Raw genomic sequence first — 16971 nt, 5'->3', positions numbered from 1 at the left:
AATGGCATGGAAATCAATGTGCTGAAGCGGAATGAGAGAGGGGAGAAGAACAGGGCTTAGTCATAGAGGTAAGTGGGATATAGGGGTGTCCAGTCATGTAGGCTCTTCCTATAAATGAAGTGGGAGCCATTAGAGAATTTTGAGCAGAAGAGTGACTTCATCTGACTTGTTTTAACAGCATCACTCTGGCTACTGAGTTTTGAGGGTAAATGTTGGGAGTGGGACTGCCAACGATAGAAATGAGGAGAACCAATAGGATTCTCTCATAATACAGGTGAGTAAGTGATGGTGGTTTGAACCAAGGTAATAGGGGTTGGAGTCTAGATAGGTTTTGAAAGTAAAGCCATCAGAATTTCTGATTCATTAGATTGGGAGAAAAGGTGAGCAGGTAGAGTTTGAGATGTCTCTAGAGATGTTGAATAAACAGTTTGGATATAGAGGTATGGAGCTGAAGGAAGACCTGGACTAGAGATAACATTTTGAGTTTTGGTATCATAGGTAGTGTCTGAAGTTTTGGTACGACATTAGTAGTATCTGAAGCCACAGACTGTATGAGGTCAGCAGTGGGTGAAGTGAGTATAACTAGTTAGAGAAAGGGACCAAAGACAGACCTAAGGCAGTCCAATGTCAAGAAGCCAGGGAGAAGAGCCAAAAAGGAAATCAAGAAGGAGTGACCATCATGTTGAGGTTTGACAGAAAACAACAAAATTCTGTAAAGCAATTATCCTTCAATAGAAAATTTAAAAGAAAAAAAAAGGAGTGACCAGTGAAGTAGCAGGAAAACCAAAAGAGGGTGATCCTAGGAAGACAGTGGAAAAAAACATCACATGAGGAGGCAGCTCTGTTGAATCTTGCCAGTAAGTCAAATGAGATGAGTAGGATGAAAACTGAATTAACCATTGGATTCTTTGGTGAAAAACACCAAGTCCAAGTCTTATTGCTTAGGGGAGGACCTAGGTAATTACAGAGTTTTGAAGTCAGTTGCATCATTGAAATAACCATTGTTACCTGATTTTTCAACTTCTTTCTCTATAAAATAGTACCACTCTTTTATGTCCTTGCTTACCACCTTGCCCCATCAGTGTGTTCTAGAGCTACCAATGAAGTTCTCCCATGAAATGCTGAAAGCATTTCCTGGACCATAATCTGTGTTTTTTTAACCTGAGTATTAAGTTTTTTAAATACCACTCTTAACAGTACACACGTGAGTGCTCAGTTGTGTCCACCTCTTTGTGATCCCCGTGGACTGCAGCTTGCCAGGCTTCTCTGTCCATGGAATTTTCCAGGTAAAAATACTGGAATAGCTTGCTATTTCCTACTCCAGGGAATCTTCCCGACCCAGGGAATGAACCTGCATCTCCTGTGCCTCCTGCATTGGCAGGCAGATTCTATTAACTACTGAGCCACCTGAGAAGCACCACTCTTAACCATGTTCTCCACTAATCTCAGTCATTTGTTAAGTCCTTATATGCCCAGCTCTTATTATCCTTGGACGTGTCAACATATAAACCTTGGACGATCAAAGATGTTTACCCTCTTCATGAGGACCCAGTGCTCTTATTTTTTTTTTTGAAACACAAATCTATCTCCTGCTGTCCTAAATGTCTTATCTTCCAACAGACCCTTCCAGTCATCTAGTCCCTGGTCCTGGTTCCTCACTCTTGCTTTCAGACCCCGCCTTCTTAATCTCTGTGTTGTCCATTGTTTCTCCTTCCCATTCTCACAGAGGTGTTTGTCCTACCATTAATTAATGGACTATTAGGAAGGAGTGGAAAATCCCAAGACTGTAACAAGAAAATTAATACTGCCATTTTACCCAGTTTGATTCGGAGTTTATTTCAGAACAGAATATTTCCGTGTCCTGTTCTGTAGTCAGTCCCAAGTGCTGTTGAGGATCACGCCCTGGCACAATAGATGAGTTTCTGTTTAAACCAAAGCATCTAGAAATCCTGCCCAGGGTGCTTTTAGCTTTTGAGTTGAAAACATCCTCATTCTTGGAGGACTTTGTTGAAAATGAATGAAATTGACAAGAAACAGAAGTAACTAAAGATGGCAAGAAGTGGGAGTGGTGTCCTGACCCTCTTGAGAGGCTTGAGGGGACAAATCTCTGGCTGAATCTTATGAAAAGAGCATAGTTAAGAAAAGAAGGCAGTGAGCACATCTAGGCTTAGTCCTTTGTCTTCTCTGTGGGAACATTTGGCCATGGCATTTTAGAAAGGTCTTTATCAGGGTTCTGAACAAGGTATTTTTTCTGAGTCCCTTGTGTTTCCTAGAATCCCAAGATAGTGAGTGAATCACTAATGCTGGAATCTTATGAGATGACCCTCTCACTCATTTTCTTTTCTGAGGTCTTGCAGTAGAATAGAGACGTAGAACAGATAAGATATAACATTCCCCACCTCCCTAGTATCCCTTCTGAAACAAAGGAAAGATGGGTATGTGGAAACTTTGACCTCAACTTAAAAAGAAACCTACAAAATGGTACCAGCATGTTTCGCTGAGCCAGCCAGAGCAGATGGTTTAGAGAAATGACCGTTGGTTTGTACAGAACTTTATAAACAAATTACAGCTCAAGAATGACCAAGGATCTTATTCTTGAGTATGTGCTGTTTTATTTATTGGTACCATTATTAGTAATAGTGTTGTGACCCGGCTTAGTAACCATGGGGTGGAGTTGATCCTTACCAGGCCTCTTACCCACAGATGAGTGATGACCCTAAAGGGAGATTATGTAGGTTATGTAGTTCTTGTCAAAAATACTCCCTGCCTAAGTTTTTTCAGCTTGATTTTGCTGTTGATAGGCAGGCTCTGGTTAGATAATGGAGGAGAGGAGAACCCAAGTTCTTACTGGTATTGGCGTCTTGACATTAGTCATTTGAGACACAAGGAATCTATCTGATTTATACACATCTCCAGAACTGATAAAAATTTCTTCTCTAAACTCATTCTATGTAAATTGTACAGTAGCAGCTGTTTTCAATCACTTGAAACCTAAAAACTGGAGAGGGACTATAGAGAACCTCTCTGAAGCCTATTCATTGCTGTGATTCTGTGTATAGCCTGGATTACTTTATGCAGGTGGCAGCAGTAATTCTTTCTGAACCTATTTTCACCTTCAGTCTCTTGGCTTTATTGACTTCCTCCTCTTTTTCAGGTTTCTTGGGTACACGTTTGGGTAGGAAGGAGAAACTCTTGTATTAAAATTACTGCCAGTGCTCGCTTCGGCAGCACATGTACTGGGGTTGGAACGATACAGAGAAGATTAGCATGGCCCCTGCGCAAGGATGACACGCAAATTCGTGAAGCGTTCCATATTTTTAAAAGAGAAAAAAAATAAAAAATAAATAAAAATAAAATTACTGCCAAAGAAGAGAAACCAAATGAGGTCACAGCATGTGAAAGAGCAGTAGAAAGATTTTCCGTGGTCTGAATTTTTCAAGCACTGATACCCTTCAATTATTCTTTAGATCTGAAAGTTGGTGTAATTGTATTCTAAGTCATCTTTGACAGAAAGATTGGTTTAGTTAATAAACCTTGGTTCTATGGTAGCTGTTTCTTTAAGACATGAGACCTTCTGTCTGTCCTCCTTTGGTGGTACTTATTCTAGAATTGCCCTCTCCTGAAACACTGTCCATTCAACAGTGGTTACCTGCTTTAGTTATAGCAAGTACCTGCTTTAGTTCAGGCATTGCACTCCAGGTTCTAGGTGTACACGAGATCCAATTCTACTTCATAGACTATTTGGTGTTAGCAGTGGGATGAAATGTCCTGTGCTGATACTATAGACCTTGCACTTAGGATACCATTGGATAGAATCTTCTCCTTACCCACTTTTGCGTGTGCTCAGTTGTTCAGTCATGTTCAACTCTTTGCAACCCCGTGGACTGTAGCCCATCAGGCTCCTCTGGTCCATGGGACTTTCCAGGCAAGAATACATGAATGGGTTACCGTTTTCTCCTCCAGGGGATCTTCCCAACCCAGGGATCGAACCCGCCTCTGTTGGTCTCCTGCATAGGCAGGTGGATTGTTTACCTCTAGCGCCACCTGGGAAGCACCCCACCCCCTATTAAATTTAGGACTTAAAATGAAAACCAACTTATATGATGACTGCCAGAAGGATTTAGAAATTGGTTATGACCTTCTGACTCTATCCCTATTCAAACCTTTTCATCTCTTAAAGGCCACTTTAAGGAAAGGATATTGGGCATTAAAACCAAACAGACTCTGGTTCAAATTCTGGCTCTGCCAAGCTAGGTGGAAGAAGTCACTGAAATTCTCTGAGTCACTTAAATTCCTTTTCTTAGAAGCAGAAGGATTAAACGAGATTGGTACTAGGTTCAAGCATAAGTTTCTTTGCTGGTGACCACCCCAGTGGAGGTATGGATAGGAGTGGGCTGTTGAAATGCAGGATTGAGAAGAGATCCGTGAGCCGGACAGCTGCTTGTTGAATCAACCATTTATAGAAAAGAAACAGACCCAAAGGAACTCTTTAAGGGTGTATTGAGACAACTGTTTTAGATTCCCATGTATCCCTCTTAGTTCTCTCAAGTTTCTTTTTGTTTTGACTAGGCTCAGATTACCTTCCCCTCTTCCCTCTCCACCTTAGGAACCTAGTGCACCCAGGATGCCTAGGTGTTGCCATCACGGCAGCCTACCTTGATGCTTAAACCTTTCCTGACTCTTTTGTCTCCATAAAAACACACCTATGTCCTAGTTACTTTCTTCTCTTTTATGGTTTATTAGCAAATGTGATGATGTTGGGCTGAAATATGAATAGCTGTAAGTGTATTGTCCATCCTGAGTTATTCAGATATTAATAATGTCAGACATGGGGCAAAATTTAGGGAAAGGACATTTTTGTCACTCGGCAAGTAGAGTAAGCACCTGGTGTTAGCCAAGTTGACACCACTCAGAAGCAAATCAGTGCAGTCTCCAACCTCTTGCTGTTGTAAAAAAAAAAAAAAAAAAGATATGTATATACATGTCAGTAGAGAGGAATATCTCATGAGGCAGGAGAGGTAAAAGGAATTGTGTCAGGAGGCCAAAAGCAGAAGACACCTTCTGCAGAACCAGATTATCCCTGGAAAAGGGATATTGTTCTAGCCATTTTCCCTGCAGATAGTGAGATGAGAAATGTTTGGCTGGAATGTTTGAACTGAGTGAAGTTGGCCCTGGGATGGAGCACAAGGAGCTGAGGTGGTACTCATGGTACTTTGTGCCCCAGCGATGCCATGCTCCTGACAAGGTCTGCAAAGGCTCTCCCCGCTGAAATAAATGAGCACTCATTTGTCTGTGTCTGTATGCATCACATGTTGCCAGTTGACCAGGAGCACATGTCAGTCTGTGTGTACTGAGCTGTTGATGGCTGCTTTAGGGACCTTTTTCAAGACATGGGTGCATGTGTCCTGTGGGAGTATGATGCCCTTACCAGTGAAGTTGAACCTTTAAGATTATCCCACATTCATAAATGATGACATTTTCATCTGTGTTACAAGTTCTAGGCGTCTGGTATTTTTCTCATCATTGAAAAAGAAAGCCTACAGGGTGGTCCATAAGATACCGCTTTCTATCGGTGGCCTCCATACATGATGTCTTCAAGGCCCACCTTCTGTAATTTTCCATACGTGGACTCTGCTTATTATGAAGGTGACCCGTATCTCCTTGCTTTATCCTTAGTTCTCCCTATCAGAGTGAAGAAAGAATTTTCTCCATTATTTTCCCAGAGGTTTTTTTATGTTTTGTTTGCTACTCTCATCATAGAAACTGAGGGCAACTGGATCAGGGCAACTGGATCAGTGATGTTTTGGGTACACTTAAGTAATTATATGCTTCTGGTTCTGCATGTCCCTGACTTAGCTGCCTAACTGTTCCCAAGCAGATCAGTCTCATTTTGCTTATGACTGGTCTTTTCTAAGGTAACACTGGGATTCTATCCTAGGGATCAAAAACTTGAGAAATGTTTTAAGTGGCTGTAGCTTCATTGACAATGGAATTGCAGTGGGTGGGTGTGGGCAATGCTTAAAGGCTAAATAAAGGCTCTGGGTAAGAGCACATATGCTGAGAGATATTTCATCTTCCTTCTTTCCATAGCAACTTTATCTGTAAGATTAAGCATTCTGCTGGTGATACAGTTAGTAAAAAATTTCAACTCTGGTTCAGAACTGTTTGTTTGCCATTACTGTAGCCTGTTTACTTCCATCTGTTTCATCATTTGATTTTTGTTTCCTTCTGTCTTACCAGGTGGCATTGGTAGGGTGGTCAACGGAGCCTTCATGGTCCTGAAAGGGCATCGGTCTATTGTTAACCAGGTCCGATTTAACCCCCACACCTACATGATCTGCTCTTCTGGTGTAGAAAAGATTATCAAGGTGAGGCACCTTCCCCTTTTGTCCTTTGAGAGAAATTACTGAAAGTTCATAAATGGAGAAAACAAAACAATGTATGTAGCACGTCATAGCTAAACATACTAAAGGTCTATCAGAATTCTCAATTATTTTGACATATTACAAAATATGGAAAAATTGATATTATAATAAATAGAGTGGTTTTTAAACCCTCCTTTCAGGAGGGACTCTTTTCTTAAAAATTAGTCATGAGGCTTTGAAACCAGATACTACCTGTATGCTGCTGTATTTCCGGTGGCGTTTGATCTGGAGTCTGCTGAATTCTGCTTTCCAAACCCCATCTGGAGAAAGCTACCATCCCCTTAGTTACTGGGTGTGCACTTTGCATTAATTGCTGTCCTCATATGGCACAGATGTAACGAGTGACTGCCAGAACCACAGCTAACTTGTCTCAGGACATATCAAAAGCCCCTTCATGTGGTTGTGATTGAGGATGAACACTTGGATCAACTGCACATTGACTGAATGAACATAACCCTGCCAAGGGATATTTTTAGAGCTTGTAAATGAGAGACCCAGCCTGGCCTGTGTCCACGGAAGGATGGCCCACTGCCCATCACTCACATTCCAGTGGACTGCTAGTAACCCTTATCCACAGCTGAGAAAATGAGGGCTCAAGGCAAATGATGAATTCCTGAGGACCCTGTGATAACTTGACTTTTAAATAAGGATAAGTGATCTCTCCTCCCTCTTCCCCCCAGCAAAACATAAAACTCCTCACTTTCCCCCAAAATAATAGTTGAAAACTTGAGGGAGATTTCAGGGGAAATGTGAAGATTGATTTGTAACAAATGGATAGTTTTCATTTTCTTTTGTTCTTTTTGAAAAAACTATCCAACTTATGTCTGAGGCAGAGGAAACTATCAGAAATGTAATGTTGGAATATCTGTCAGTATTTTTATTTGTCGTTATTCCAACTCCCTTTATTTAGGTTTTGTTGGTCTTATTGGTCAGGGCTGACTTTCATGATTGCATACGTTTATTTACCCATAAATAAACAGGGCTAGACCTAGACATAGATTGTTTTTATTGACTTTTTCTTTTTGCAGAGGATGAGATGTAAATTATAAATTTACTGTTTGGGGTTAATTATATAGCTAGTAGTGGTAAGGCTAGCACAGGGCCCTGTTCTTTGTTCTTCTCAATGTCTAGGCACCCTTCCCATGCTAGTGGGAAGGCAGCAGGTGGCCTGGTGCTCCTGCCGTATTTGTTCATCTCAGCAGTCCTTCACTTGGGTGATCATTGAACCGCCCTGTCCCTTGCATTGCGTTCCCTTTTCCTTTAGCCTGTGACTCACAGGTTGGCACAGCAGCGTGTCCTCCGTAGTCCTGTTGACATCATACTCTTTCTCAGGGAGCTCTGCTTGAGCATCTCCTTTAGAAGAGAGATTCCTGCTTGGCTGACACCCCAGGATGCTTCTGTGCTAAGTCTCCCAGTCATTGTTTAGTCAGTTGGAGTCCTTACCCGAGAGGTCAGAGGTTGGAGACTAGCCAAGTTCTTAAATGAGAAAATATTTTCTCTGTGAAAATATTCCAACTAAACTGTAGAACTCATTGCTTCCAGGTTCCAGTGGGGTCTGAACCCTGCCCCACCAGGAGGCATGTTTAGCCACTGGAAACCTTAAGTCAGTGCAGTTAGTACCCTCGGGCAGCTCTTCGAGTCTGTCTCCCTTCTTTCAAGTTAATGACACCTAGGAGTGCCTTACAGGTTACCTGTGCCTGACAGTTTCTATTTTAATAAAAGTCACTTTCAGGTATTTATCTGGCAGTCCAGTGGTTAAGATTTTACCTTCCAGATTTTACCAGCAGAGAGGGCCGGTCTGGTGCCTGGTCGGGGAACTAAGACCCCACTTGCCTCATGGCCAAAACACTAAAATATGAAACAAGCAGTACTGTAACAAATTCAATAAAGACTTTAAAAATGGTCCACCTTTAAAAAAAAAAAGAAATCTTTTAAAAAAATCTATCTTTCTTGTATTTTTTCTGAGAGGGTCAGTGGCTCAAAGAGCATCATTCCACCATACTTGAATCCAGCCAGCCTCTCTCTCCACCTGTCTCTGTTTGCTCCACCTTCTCCCTGACTTGTCCTTTACTGGTGCCTTACTAGCCTGGAGGAAAGGAGTCAGGGCCAGCCTCTTCTCACCCGCAACGGATCTTATATCCCTTTGAATGCCCACACTTAGCAAAAAAACGAGGTTATTTTGTAGTTAAACATAAGAGAGAGAAAGATGGAACAATTACTGGCTTTCTTTTTCCCTCAAAGACCAATATTTGTCTATTCACCCAGTATTTGTGAACCGTACATACTGTGTGTAGTTTGCGTTAGGCCCTGTGAGGAATGCAAAGATAGGTAATGCAGGTCCCCATAGGAGTTGATAACCCAGTAAGAGAGAAAAGAAATTAACAAAAAATGCAAAGTACATAAGGGAAACATTGCAGTGTGGGGAGGCAGAGATTTTTTTCCCCCATCTGGGGTAATCTCAGTACCCTTGAACTATCTCAAGTAATACTTGAACTAGATTTTGAAGGAAAAAGTCTGCAAAAGAAAAGAAAGGAATAAGATGGGAAGGCCATTTTAAAGAGAGAGATTGGATGTTTAGTTATTTTATTGAATCAATAAATATTTATTGATCACCTACTACACTCCAGGTAGTATGCTCATGAGTAAATGCTCACAAGCAGCAAAGTGTAGGACCTGTTTAGGAAATGATCATTTGGCCAAAATGAAGAACACAGAAAGGGGAGGGCTTGGATGTAAGGCTGGGAAGGTGTAGGCCACAGGTGGGCCCAGGGAGTCTTGGAATCCAGATTAGAGAGTGTGAAGCACCCCTGAATAACAACTTAAGTCTCTGTCTGTGTCGTTTTTCTTGGTAGGTGGCCAAATGTCTGAATTTAGTATAGTAGTGCAGAGAGAGAAAAGGGTTTAGAGTTGCTACATCAAGCATGTCACGGTCACCTGTGTGGGTCAGAACACTTATTACTGAAATTGCGTTCCATTTCGATGATGATTTAATAAGAATTGAACTGCATCTGTTTGCTCAACAGCCTCTTGAGCTAAACTTGTCACTGTCACTGGGCTTCAAGAGAAAGCTGTACACCCCTCCTCCTTTTCTCATGAACCTTGTCCCACGAAGAGGGATATCTAGCCACAGTTCACATGCAACAGGAAGCTGTGTTTTCATTGCTTCACTTCTGAGTTGTTGACTTTCAGTATTAAAAAGATAATTTCACAAATGTTTGAAATTGATGTTTTAAGGATAAGGATTAACATAATTGGGATGGTCAGTGCCTCTGGTGTTCAGAAGTCTGTTTGAGGATGAGTCTAAAACCTCTAGTTGAGGTATTTGTTTGCCAAATGAAGGAGGAAGCACTATAGTTATTGGTACTTTGATATATGTTACATCATTTCATCCTTCTCATGTCCACAACTGAGGAAAGAGGCTTCAAGGGTAAAGTCATTTGCTCTGGGCCATGTGAGTGGCCCAGGTTCCTACCTGTTCTGCCTCTCCCACAGCTCTGTGCTTTAGGTCCCTTGAGGACTGGAGACTGACCGTCTGGGATGGATCTTTTGTTTTGCTCTGAATCTTTGGGTTGCATGAGACCCGTCTAATTTCACTGTTTAGATGGCTAGCTGAGCAAACTAGAGTTGTGTGGGAACCCGCACTCAAGCCTCTTGCCTTCTGATCCAGCATTTTGTTCCATTACTCCAGGCTTCAGGAATGAAAGTCTACCTCAGCTTAATACATTCCAGAGCGCATATAAATGCCAACTTTCAGTATTATGATTTTCATTCCTGAAGTGAAGATGTAGGGGGCTGGGTAATAGACTAAAACCCAGGCTTGTTGGATAGTTGAGCCAGCAAGCATCTCACCATGAATGTTTTGTTCTTCTGTTAAATTCTGAGTTTCTGGGAAGTACATAAGGATTTATCTTCATATTATATAACATGGCTAGTAACATTTTCCATTTTTAACTGGGGGAGTGAGATTTAGCCCAGCGTATAGACTACGACTCTGAAACATCATAAGGGCTTTGCTTGTTGAACCTTTCAGTTTTTTCCTAAGCCACCAAACTTTTATTCCCAGAGACATCTGTTTGCAAAGACAGTCATTTATAGCTTGAGCCTGTTGCTAAAGACCATATCTAAATGTTTCCCAAACATTGAGTCTCACAAAGAATTTGAGAATTGTTTCAGACAAAGCCTTTATTTTTTGCAACTTATTTTATGCTAACTATTAATATATTCCAGTGTTTCTTAAAAGTTGGTCCCTCCACTTTCTCAACTCCTCGAGTGCTTATTAAAAGTACAGAGCCCTGGTAACCTCCCCATGACTTACTGAATCAGAATCTCTGAGGGTGGGGCTCAGGAGTCAGCATTTTAATTATTCTTCAGGTAATTCACGTTCACATCAAAGTTTGAGAATCACTGCCTTAACACTCCCCTGGGTGAGATTGTGAAGCTGGGGGTGGGAGGACATCTGAGGAGTTGTAGGCAGGGGACAAAGTTCAAGGAGGAATGAATCTGAATTGGGAATTGGTGAAGAGACCTAGCCTAGAAGGGTTCTTCAGCCTGTCTTGAACTTGGGATCCTCCTGAGAGATGCTGCCTCCTGGGAGATCAAAGTAAAGCATGGAGGGAGTGGGCCTCAGGAGCATGCTCACAGGAAGGCAAATTTGTCCTTGGATAACTTTGGGGAAGCGAAGCCATTGGCTTGATAGAGGACGGGGAACGAGAAGCCACTACTTTCTGGGTTGGGTGCCATCTAAAGATAGACACCAGCCTGTTAAAGCAAGAAAATCACCTGGAATTTCATCTGAGTTGCCATAACTACCAGCTGATAGAACCGAGCTTCTCTGTGCTGCTCAGGACCAGTCTGGCAGAGTCAGGTGAAGCTAATCGTTCTCATCTGCAGTGATAGCTTAATTACCTTGAACTCCACTTTTGCATAACTTAATTCAGCTCGTAAAGCTGGGCTTCTGCATTCAGACAGACGTTAGTTTGAATCCTAGTTCTGCTACTTTTTGGCTATGAGCACATATGTCTGACTGTGGAGTGGAGGGGTATTAAGAGATGGGTCTGTGGGCTTGGAGGGTGAGTCCTGCCTATTCCAATAGCTAACAGAATAGTTGGGGAGCAAGCCAGCAGATCCCTGGTTAAGAGAACCCAGTTTCCTGGGTAACTGATGCCTGCATGTCCAAGAGGGAACTGCAGTGTAGGCAGTTGGCTATTCTTACCAAGCTCCAGTAAGCAATTCCCATTAGTTAAAAATAGAAATGTTGCATTTGGGGAGAAGTAGTTATAGGCTGAAATATTAACTGTTGCAGAGGACTGACTGCTAGGTCTGTTTTCACTTTGGAAAAGTGGTACCTCTCCAATCTTCTGAGAGTTTTGAACACATTGGCTAGTCTTCAAGTCATCCTCTGTCCTCTGAGATTATGAAGGGGGTTATTGTGATTTCCAGGCTACTGGTAGAGGAAGCTAAAGGGGAGGCAGGCGGGCAGTGGGAGTCATGGTATGTGTTTATCCTGGGCCTAACATTGGTTAGCAAGTCCCGGCTAAATGACAGGGAGAGTCTGGGGAAGCTCTTTATGACCAACAGCTTTAGAATACATTCCAACCAGGCTTCCTTGGTTTTGTTTTCACCTTCTGTGCAGATCTGGAGCCCGTACAAGCAGCCAGGATGTACCGGAGATCTGGATGGTCGGATTGAGGATGATTCTCGTTGTCTCTATACCCACGAAGAGTACATCAGCCTTGTGCTGAACAGTGGGAGTGGCCTGTCTCACGACTACGCCAACCAGTCTGTGCAGGAAGACCCCCGGATGATGGCCTTCTTTGACTCCCTGGTGCGTCGCGAGATCGAGGGCTGGAGCTCTGACTCGGACAGTGACCTCAGCGAGAGCACCATCCTCCAGCTGCACGCAGGGGTCAGTGAGCGCTCGGGCTACACCGACTCCGAGTCCTCGGCCTCGCTGCCCCGCTCGCCCCCGCCCACAGTGGATGAGTCTGCCGACAGCGCCTTCCACCTGGGGCCCCTGCGGGTCACCGCCACAAACGTGGTGGCGTCCACCCCGCCGCTGCCCTCATGCGAGGATGCCACGTCTCGCCAGCAGCGCCTGTCTGCCCTGCGGCGCTACCAGGACAAACGCCTCCTGGCCCTTTCCAACGAGTCTGACTCTGAAGAGAATGCCTGTGAGGTGGAACTGGACACAGACCTCTTCCCCCGGCCACGGTCTCCCAGCCCCGAAGACGAGTCCAGCAGCTCCAGCAGCTCCAGCAGCTCCGAGGACGAGGAGGAGCTGAACGAACGGCGCGCATCCACCCGGCAACGGAACGCCATGCGGCGCCGGCAGAAGACGCCTCGAGAAGAGAGGCCCAGCGCCCCACCCAAGCCCACGGACACCTACATCGGCGAAGACAACTATGATTACCCCCAGATCAAAGTAGATGACCTCTCTTCCTCCCCCACTTCCTCCCCTGAGCGGAGCGCGTCCACTCTGGAGATTCAGCCAAGCCGAGCATCGCCAACTTCCGACATAGAGTCAGTTGAGCGGAAGATTTATAAAGCTTACAAGTGGCTCCGCTACTCCTACATCTCCTACTCAAACAACAAAGATGGAGAGAGCTCGCTCGTGTCTGGGGAGGCCGATGAAGGGAGGGCGGGAACCAGCCACAAGGACAACCCAGCCCCTTCTTCCAGCAAGGAAGCCTGTCTAAACGCGGCCACGGCCCAGAGGACCCAGGACCTGCCTCCGGAAGGCCGCAGCAAGGACGCTTTTAAAGAAGGGACTTCTGCCATAAGCCCCAGCCATGGCCCAGGCCCTGAGCCCAGTGGCCACCCTTGGGCAGAGGCACCCGAGGATGCCTCTCAGGACTCCAACAATGGTGGCACTGTAGAACACACTTTTGAAACCAAGAAGCTCAATGGAAAGGCCCTAAGCAAGGCCCTGAGCAGCCGGGCGGAGGAGCCACCCTCCCCTCCTGTCCCCAAGGCATCTGGCTCCACTCTGAGCAGCGGGTCTGGCAACTGCCTCAGGACCCAGTCTGATGACAGTGAGGAGAGGAGCCTCGAAACCATCTGTGCCAACCACAACAATGGACGCTTGCACCCCCGCCCCCCGCACCCCCACAACAATGGGCAGAACTTCGCGGAGCTGGAGGCACTGGCCTGCTCGTCCCCAGGATGTGTGGACACTGACCACGATAACTTGTCCCTGACAGGGATACTCCTACACAAAGATTGTTGTGGGTCTGAAATGGCCTGTGAGTCCCCCAGTGCTGGAACGAGAGAGGACCCCACTGATCCCCCAGACACAGACAGCAGCAGGGCTGTTCATGGCCATAGTGGCCTCAAGAGGCACCGAATCGAATTGGAAGACACAGATTCAGAGAATTCCTCCTCAGAGAAGAAATTAAAAACATGATAAATACAAAGGGAAAACCAAAAGCTATGAAAAGTAGCTTTACAAAAATTTTAAATCCTGTTTAGTGAACACAGAGGAAAGGAAAAATAGTATTAAAGGCACGTAAAACCAGGGCCTGAAATTTTGTGTCTGATGCTGCTCCCTTCTCTTCAACAATGGGTCTGATGTTTAGCTGGCCATTGGTCGTGCTGCGTTAAGAAAGGGAAAAAATGCAAGTGAGTCCTTTCTAGTAAGACTTGAGCATAGTGTACCTGTGCAGATTCTGTTACAGTAAATCCTTGTTGAGATGTTTGACTTGTTCTCATGTGTGTGCACTGGCACGCGTGAGCTCACTGTCTCAGACTTTTCTTTCCATTCTCCGTCAGAAAGGCTCTATGGATCTGTGTTTTTTGCCATCTCACCTCGTTTACATGCCATAGGTGTTCTGGTTTTAACGTTGAGTGCCTGCTAAATCAGATTGTGTTGCCAGTGAGTAGTGGATTTACGCTAAAAGAATGGAGACAAGTGGAAACAGGCCTTCAGCCCACTGGCTGCTGGAAAGGAAAGCATGGTTCCTTTCTTAAAGAAATCTTCCATGTTTTCTCAGTAGCACTTCTTCACTGAGCATTAAAGTAGGTGTACTAAAAGTGGAGCGTTTTTCATGCTAATGAGAGGTTAGCACTTAAGATCAGATTTGAGAGAACATAGATCCCTGATAAAGTTCACTGGTTGCAAATTGAGCAATGGTGCAACACCATACTGTAGGGGGCCGTAAAATATAACTAGTTGTGGGTAACACTTTAACAAGTTAGGTGCTAGTTCCTAAGAGGCACTCAGAAGGCCAGCAGGCACTTTCTTGGCCCCACATGGTGGCATCTCGGCCTATGGAAAGAAGGGGAGAGACAGCTCTCAAGAGCTTTGTGCTCAGACTACTAAAGTGGATGTTACAGGTGTGTTAATGAAGAAGTGTAGGGAAGAGCAGAGTGTGGTACTGCATTCATTTAATTTAACCTGAAATGATCAATCAGAATTGGTGGGCCTGGCATCTTCCCTCCGGCCTGCAGTCCACAGAGGCTGTGGTGTTGTGACTGGATCTTGCAGAGTAGGCATCTCAGAGTAACAGATTCTTATTGAGTAGGTCTCTCAGGAGGCAGAGAGTGTGGAAAGAGGGGTCAGTGGCTTCTAGAGGAGACTCTGTTCATGAAGGTAGATAAAGATTGAGAGGAAAAGACAAGGATCTTTTCAGCATTGCGTGGTAGTTACAGTCACTTGGTTATTAATGAAGGCTTGTACGAGACAGGGAAACCTAGAATGACAGATAGCTTGTTGGCATGGATGTCATGAAAGGGCAGGAGAATGCTGGGAAGAAATGAGGGAGAGAGAACACTACAGCTTTCTTGAGCACAAAGGTGCTGGACAGCTAGGAGCCCAGTGCCATTGGCCTGGAGAGGTCCTAGCTTGTGACTGGTGTGGCCTCACGAATCCAGCATTCTTTTTAGGAATGGACATGTCCTACTGGAACTGGGACCAAGGGGAGGGAGCCTGTGGAGGATGAAGACGTGGACGAATTTAGTGACCAGGGGAAGGGGGGTTATTTATAAAGGAAGGTTGTTGATCTAAGCCGGAAGGAGGGATCATCTTGCTAAGCTTTGTGAAAAGAAAGACGTGCCTGGTGTGTGTGCCATGACTTGGGTGTGAAAACACTGAGGAGGAGGAGACAAAGGAGTGTGAGTAGCAGTGGAGATGCTTACAACTAAACAACTGTAATCTCACCGGGGAGTGGGTCAGTGATTCTGTAACCAGTAGAATTACTTTAATCTGTAATCAGAACGGTTCTATGATTTGTTTTTGACTATACACAGATAATTGTAAATTCTGGTTTTATAAGCCCAAGTCATTTTACATTTGCTTTTCCAAAATTTATTATTAAATTGGAATTTTTTAATCCTTTATATACAAAAAAAAAAAGATATAATCACTCAGTGTGTGTTTCTCTTCCCCTTCCTAGTCAGCATGCCCAATCTTTTTGTTTTATATTACTGCATCTAGTCAGTAGCTGGCCACTTCTGACTTCTCTAAGGACAATCCACATATCTTCCTGGAGAAGAAGAAGTAGGTAAAGTTCTCTTGAGAACTAGCCAGTTGGTAGTTACTGTTCCCAAATGCAGAACTTGATCTTTTCATGTTAAGAGCCTTTATCTCATTTGGATACTCAGAAGAGAAGTCAAAGTTCATTCTGGTTCAACTTTAGAGTCCAAGAAAAGATGTTTTTAGCAAGGATGCCTTCCATCCTTGGGAGACACCCCAGATTCTGCTTCCCAGGAGCTCGGCCCCACAGTGTACCCACAGAAGCAAGCTGAGAAATGCGTGTCTCTGTAGCCATTCCACTCTGATCCCCAGAGATCTCCTGTCTGTGATCATGGTCCTGCAAACCTGGCAGGAACTTCCACTTCTAGGGTCCCTTTGCCTAAACTTGTAGGATTGAGGCCCCAACTTTGGAGGCACATTTAATCCCCAGATTCTTCTGTGATAGCTATTTTTACTAACAGGGCAGATGGCACTTGATTAGGTTTGAACTATTCAAAGGTGCCTCTTATGGGTTTTTTTCTGCATCCTGTACATAAAGTTTTAAGTGGCTGGTCCAAATTTATAAAATTGGTTCCCTCCACTTTATTTTCCACCTGGTTTTGTAAGTGATTCCCATGTCTCTCTGACAACAGGTAAATGAGTTAAATGAGTAGTGGGCTTGGGGCAAAAGAAGGTTGCAACTGTGCTTGGTTTACTGAGCCCGGAGTCCTTGTTTGTCAAGGTGCCTTCCTCTGCTGAAGCCTTACCTCCTCACAAGCCCTGCCTCTCTCCCAGCAACGCTAGCTCTTCTCTTATGTATATGCAAATAAACCTATTATTCACTTCTCATGGCTTCCTCTTCTCTTCCAGGGAAGACTTGGTTGCTTAGACACCCCTCCTCCTTTATTCCTTTCCTGTTTCAATTCCTGCCTAATTGGAAACTTGATTCAAAGCCACCCTGAATACTAGAAGAAAAGCTGTGGTACACTGCCTCGATGCCAGTGGTCAAGGTCATTTCTAGGTATTGGGACAAAGGTCACATTAGGACCACAAAATTTAGAGTTGGAGGAAGTATCTACTTGATATCCTTTCCCAGGC

The 16971-nt window shown here is 44.2% G+C and overlaps 1 protein-coding gene and 1 non-coding gene across 4 annotated transcripts in view; both read left to right on the top strand.

Annotated features, from left to right (window-relative positions):
* DCAF5 (DDB1 and CUL4 associated factor 5) overlaps nt 1–16720 on the top strand; it is a 91481-nt gene extending 74761 nt beyond the window's left edge. For all 3 annotated transcript variants that reach the window (XM_043472379.1, XM_043472381.1, XM_043472378.1), the window contains exons 8-9: nt 6241–6368; nt 12058–16720. In XM_043472379.1, coding sequence (XP_043328314.1) covers nt 6241–6368; nt 12058–13827 — 1898 coding nt within the window. In that variant the 3' untranslated portion in view covers nt 13828–16720. The remainder of the gene's footprint in view (nt 1–6240; nt 6369–12057) is intronic.
* On the top strand, nt 3213–3319 carry LOC122444387. Its single transcript, XR_006270230.1, has one exon. It is a non-coding gene; the product is annotated as a U6 spliceosomal RNA (small nuclear RNA).
* Nucleotides 16721–16971: the final 251 nt, after the last annotated feature.

This window comes from Cervus canadensis, chromosome 6 (assembly GCF_019320065.1).
Source record: "Cervus canadensis isolate Bull #8, Minnesota chromosome 6, ASM1932006v1, whole genome shotgun sequence".
Lineage (NCBI taxonomy): Eukaryota > Metazoa > Chordata > Mammalia > Artiodactyla > Cervidae > Cervus > Cervus canadensis.
This window is presented reverse-complemented; position numbering and strand designations above follow the sequence as displayed.